Source organism: Dendropsophus ebraccatus, chromosome 12, assembly GCF_027789765.1.
Source record: "Dendropsophus ebraccatus isolate aDenEbr1 chromosome 12, aDenEbr1.pat, whole genome shotgun sequence".
Lineage (NCBI taxonomy): Eukaryota > Metazoa > Chordata > Amphibia > Anura > Hylidae > Dendropsophus > Dendropsophus ebraccatus.
The window spans coordinates 82,740,905-82,746,904 of NC_091465.1; the positions used below are offsets into that span (position 1 = coordinate 82,740,905).

Sequence of the window (6,000 nt, forward strand, 5' to 3'; positions counted from 1 at the left end):
GCCTTCAGGAGACTGGACCTGGATACAGTAAGTATAGCTGTTATATAGCTGCCTTCAGGAGACTGGACCTGGATACAATAAGTATAGCTGTTATATAGCAGCCTTCAGGAGACTGGACCTGGATACAATAAGTATAGCTGTTACATACTGTAGCTGCCTTCAGGAGACTGGACCTGGTTACAGTAAGTATAGCTGTCACATAGCTGCCTTCAGGAGACTGGACCTGGATACAGTAAGTATAGCTGTTATATAGCTGCCTTCAGGACACTGGACCTGGATACAATAAGTATAGCTGTTATATAGCTGCCTTCAGGAGACTGGACCTGGATACAGTAAGTATAGCTGTTATATAGCTGCCTTCAGGAGACTGGACCTGGATACAATAAGTATAGCTGTTATATAGCTGCCTTCAGGAGACTGGACCTGGATACAGTAAGTATAGCTGTTATATAGCTGCCTTCAGGAGACTGGACCTGGATACAATAAGTATAGCTGTTACATACTGTAGCTGCCTTCAGGAGACTGGACCTGGTTACAGTAAGTATAGCTGTCACATAGCTGCCTTCAGGAGACTGGACCTGGATACAGTAAGTATAGCTGTTATATACTGTAGCTGCCTTCAGGAGACTGGACCTGGTTACAGTAAGTATAGCTGTCACATAGCTGCCTTCAGGAGACTGGACCTGGATACAGTAAGTATAGCTGTTATATAGCTGCCTTCAGGACACTGGACCTGGATACAAGTAGGTATAGCTGTTATATAGCTGCCTTGAAGAGACTGGACCTGGATACAATAAGTATAGCTGTTATATAGCTGCCTTCAGGAGACTGGACCTGGATACAGTAAGTATAGCTGTTATATAGCAGCCTTCAGGAGACTGGACCTGGATCCAAGTAGGTATAGCTGTTATATAGCTGCCTTCAGGAGACTGGACCTGGATACAATAAGTATAGCTGTTATATAGCTGCCTTCAGGAGACTGGGCCTGGATACAATAAGTATAGCTGTTATATAGCTGCCTTCAGGAGACTGGGCCTGGATACAGTAAGTATAGCTGTTATATACAGTAGCTGCCTTCAGGAGACTGGACCTGGATACAATAAGTATAGCTGTTATATAGTTGCCTTCACATTAAGGTCTTTTTCAATCAGTGTCAAAAGCATATATGGCATAAAGGTGCATTTATACACAGCAAACAAAATCAGCAACAACTGTTACAAATCAATAATTAGTATCACATAACAATTCAAAACAAACATCACACGTGTCATAGTGCGGAAACATATACTTCCACAGTCTTAGGGGTGGGTGCTGTGTGATTTCCTACTTTCCTACGCTATCTGTAGTTGTCATAGGCAACGTGATTTAAAGGGGTGCATGAAAATGTTTCTTTTGCTTAGAATGTGGCTTTCCGTCCATGCTAATGTAGAGGAAAGAAGGTTCCTGGTGTTTTTTCCACTGTCCATAGCGGTTATATTGTGTTTGGAGTGTATAATTGATGTGATAGTGGCGTAATACTGCGACTTTGGCGTGTTAGATGCACCCAGGCAGGGGTGATTCTAGCCTCTCTGCTGCCCGAGGCGAACTATAGGATGACGCCCCCCCCCCCCCCCGTCAATCCTCCCACATTATAATCCACTAGTGCCCCCCCCCCCCCCCCCCCACACTGCTGTCCCCAGTAAACATAATGTTTTGTCCCTTGCTGCACAAAGGATGTCAGGAGAGGAGGGGGCTGATCTTATAGGGGAGGTCACAGCAGCACAGAGGAGGTCCAGAGAGGAGGGGGCTGATCTTATAGGGGAGGTCACAGCAGCACAGAGGAGGTCCAGAGAGGAGGGGGCTGATCTTATAGGGGAGGTCACAGCAGCACAGAGGAGGTCAGGAGAGGAGGGTGCTAATCCTATAGGAGAGGTCCCAGCAGCACAGAGGATGTCAGGAGAGGAGGGGGCTAATCCTATAGGAGAGGTCCCAGCTGCACAGAGGATGTCAGGAGAGGAGGGTGCTGATCTTTTAGGAGATGGTCCCCCTCTTCCCCCCTTATAGATGGTCCCCCTCTTCCCCCCCTTATAGATGGTCCCCTCTCCCTTATAGATGGTCCCCCTCTCCCCCCTCCCTTATAGATGGTCCCCCTCTCCCCCCTCCCTTATAGATGGTCCCCCTCTCCCCCTCCCTTATAGATGGCCCCCTTTCCCCTTCCCTTATAGATGGTCCCCCTCTAATAGATGGTCCCCCTCTTTCCCCCCTCCCTTATAGATGGTCCCCCTCTTCCCCCCTTATAGATGGTCCCCCTCTTTCCCCCCTCCTTTATAGATGGTCCCCCTCTTTCCCCCCTCCCTTATAGATGGTCCCCCTCTTCCCCCCTTATAGATGGTCCCCCTCTTTCCCCCATATAGATGGTCCCCTCTTTCCCCCCTCCTTTATAGATGGTCCCCCTCTTTCCCCCCCTCCCTTATAGATGGTCCCCCTTCCCCCCCTTATAGATGGTCCCCCTCCCTTATAGATGGTCCCCCTCTTTCTCCCCCCCCCTATAGATGGTCCCCCTCTTTCCCCCCCCCTTATAGATGGTCCCCCTCTTTCCCCCCCCCCCTTATAGATGGTCCCCCTCTTCCCCCTTATAGATGGTCCCCCTCTTTCCCCCCCCCTTATAGATGGTCCCCCTCTTCCCCCCCTTATAGATGGTCCCCCTCTTCCCCCCCTTATAGATGGTCCCCCCCCTTATAGATGGTCCCCCTCTCCCCCCTTATAGATGCCCCCCCTTATAGATGGTCCCCCTCTCCCCCCCCCTTATAGATGGTCCCCCTTTCCCCCCCCTATAGATGGTCCCCCTCTTCCCCCCCCCTTATAGATGGTCTCCCTCTGTCCTCTCCCTTATAGATGGTCCCCCCCTTATAGATGCCCCCCCCCTTATAGATGGTCCCCCTCCCCTTATAGATGGTCCCCCTCTTTCCCCCCCCTATAGATGCCGCCCCCCCCTTATAGATGGTCCCCCTCTCCCCCCTCCCTTATAGATGGTCCCCCTCTGCCCTCTCCCTTATAGATGGTCCCCCTCTCCCCTCTCCCCCCCCCCCCCCCCCTGCACAGCAGATAAAACAAAAAACAGCACACAACTCACCTACCCTCCGTTCCTCCGTCGAGCCTCTCTGGTCTGGTCCCGGCTAATGTGTGGCTGCCGGAGGTGTCCCGTCCTGTCCCCGGCAGCGCGCGCATCAGAGAGCTCCCCGTGCACCTGTGCCTGTGACTTCCGGCGCACGGGGAGCTCTCTGATGCGCGCGCTGCCGGGGACAGGATGGGACACCCCCGGCAGCCGCACATCAGCCGGGGGACTAAGGCTGCATTCCACGTTCCGTGATCCTGGAGGATCACGGACGTGGAATGCATGTACCGGAGACCCCCGCGCCCGGACAGCATCTGTAATTAGATGCTGGGAGCGGGGGAGACTGTACTCATTAGCGCCGCGCTGTAGTAACAGCACCGCGCGGCTGATTCATTACAGCGCGGCGCTTATGAATACAGTCTCCCCCGCTCACAGCATCTAATTACAGATGCTGTCCGGGCGCGGGGGGTCTCCAGTACATGGTACAATCAGTGGCGGATTATAATGTGGGCGGCCGCCCGAACCGCCCATATTATAATCTGCCACTGAATGCCGCCCCCATGAAGATAGCTGGTGGCGCCGCCTGAGGCAGACGACTCAGGTCGCCTCATCATTGCGGCGCCACTGCACCCAGGCATGCTCCCCTGCTGTCCCAGTTGTATTACAAAGGTGTTGACATCATTTTCTGAGGTGTCATGGTGGAATTGGTGACCTCCAAGTGGTCGAATTTAGCTTTCCAAGAAGCGAGCATGCATCTCCCATTGCCTCCGAATGGATTTGATATTCGATCGAATTGTCGAGCATTACGGAGCATTCAAATCGGATTTCGAGCCTAATGCTGCGTTTACACGGAACGATTATCGTCCGAATTTTCGCTTAAATGATCACATGAGCGATAATCGTACCCTGTAAACACAGCAAACGATCAAACGACGAGCGAGAAATCGTTCATTTTGATCTTTCATAATGTTCTTACATCGTCGTTCGCTTAAGCTTAAGCGATCTTAAAAACGATCGCAATAACGATTTTTCTTACGAATTTTCAAACGATTTTTCTAACGATTCATTCGTCTAAACGCTGATCATTATAAAAACCAAATTGTTGCTTTAAAATCGTTAAACGATCGATTGGGCGAATTATCGCTCCATGTAAACGTAGCGTTAGAGTTTTTTACTACTCGCTCATCTCTACTAACTACATGTGAAGATGGACAGAGGGAATTAGAATGATCAGTATTATGTAGTAATACCAGGTGGTGTTTTCTTCTATCCAGGCCGGGTTAAGCAGTGGATATAGTAAAGGAAGTTACATGATTCCTGGATCCCTGTCACCCGACATTATTAACATATCATCCACCAGCAATGTCAATTTCCCTGGCCGCTGGGCTTTCAGAGTGGACCAGCAATACATAAAGGACAGCCATGGAATAGGTAAGTTGGGAGTGTCTATCGCTGCACACTGCCCCTTGGTGGCCATATCATGTATAACAACCAGTAACATATACCGTATATGATTTATACTCTATATAACATGTGACATTCTGTACATTCAGGTAACAATCCAAGTAACCATACATTCTATCACATACTTCCTTTTGGCTGGTGTTTTATCACAGGGTTCATTTTTTGTTTGATGCTTTTCATTATGACATCCCGTTCTGTACAATAAATCCTATATAGATGATACTCTGTGATATTCTCATTATACGCTGCTGCTAACATGTTTATTTTTTATTTGTGTGTTTTCAATCTTTACTTTTACACTTATTTATGTATTTATTTATTTTAATAAATAATATATATATATATATATATATATAGCATCTGAATTTATTTTGCTATATCCCATGGAAGAGATGTAAACACGTCTGTGCAGAGTGGAGGGCAGTCTGTTGTACGGGCTATAGACTTGCTGTGTATGTTGTTATTGCACGTTCCTATAAGCCCCTGACAGGTAGATGAATGCCTGGAGTCAATCCAAAGATTTTGGAGACTATTAGAGTCAGATCCCACAAAGTCGTCCCATCGGTGCTGAAGAGAAGGGGACCTATTCATATGTTCTTGGTAAGTTTAGTTGTTCCTGGATGTTACCTGTGTATGTTATTGCATCTTGAATGGTTTTTCCATTGTGTATTGTCCTGGAGCGGGACAAGGAGCGGAGCTCCATCCATATTTTTCAACAGACGCGGGAAGGACCTTGTCGTGGTTCTGTTGCTCACAACCTTTGGTCTTTACTGCAGCCAGATCTTATGTATGACAGTACACACCTGGCTGCAGTGTGAACATTGGTTGTGCTAACGCTTCCTAATTTAGCCATATTGTATTTTTAGACAATAACATCAACTATAAGAGACATCTTTTGAGTAAATTTACAAGATTATCTTCACCTCAGGTCAACAACTATAACATGTAGTGTGCATGTGATCATGGCATTCATAGTAAATCTCAGCAGGTTCCTTAAAGAGGTCAAGCGTCGAAAAACGTGGCCACTTTCTTCCAGAGACAGCACCGCTCTTGTCTCCAGGTCAGGTGTGGTTTACAATTAAGCTCCATTCACTTTGATGGAGCCAAGTTGCAAAACCAGCACCCAAACTGGACACAAGAGCGGTGCTGTCTCTGGAGGAAAGGGTCATTTCTCATTGACCACATTGTCTATAATAGTAACTATCACTCCCATCATCCCATCAGGGCTCCCTGGAGAACTAGAAGATCCTGCATTGGATCCATTGGAGGTTACTATGGAGTCGATTACTTGTCACTAGGGTAGGGTCACTTGCATTGCTACCATGGAGGCAGACCACGCAGCTGCTATGGGGCCCCATGAATCCTAGATAGGGTCTTTATTCCAGTATATTAGACCCTATTAATGATGTGTCTTATGTGTATAATGATAAGATACCATAGTA

At 48.0% G+C, this 6,000-nt stretch overlaps 1 protein-coding gene across 1 annotated transcript in view; it reads left to right on the forward strand.

Annotated features, from left to right (window-relative positions):
* Positions 1-5,507, forward strand: part of LOC138768826 (serine-rich adhesin for platelets-like) — a 31,612-nt gene extending 26,105 nt beyond the window's left edge. Inside the window, exons 12-13 of the mRNA XM_069946783.1 lie at positions 4,369-4,525; positions 5,425-5,507. Coding sequence (XP_069802884.1) covers positions 4,369-4,525; positions 5,425-5,507 — 240 coding nt within the window. The remainder of the gene's footprint in view (positions 1-4,368; positions 4,526-5,424) is intronic.
* Positions 5,508-6,000: the final 493 nt, after the last annotated feature.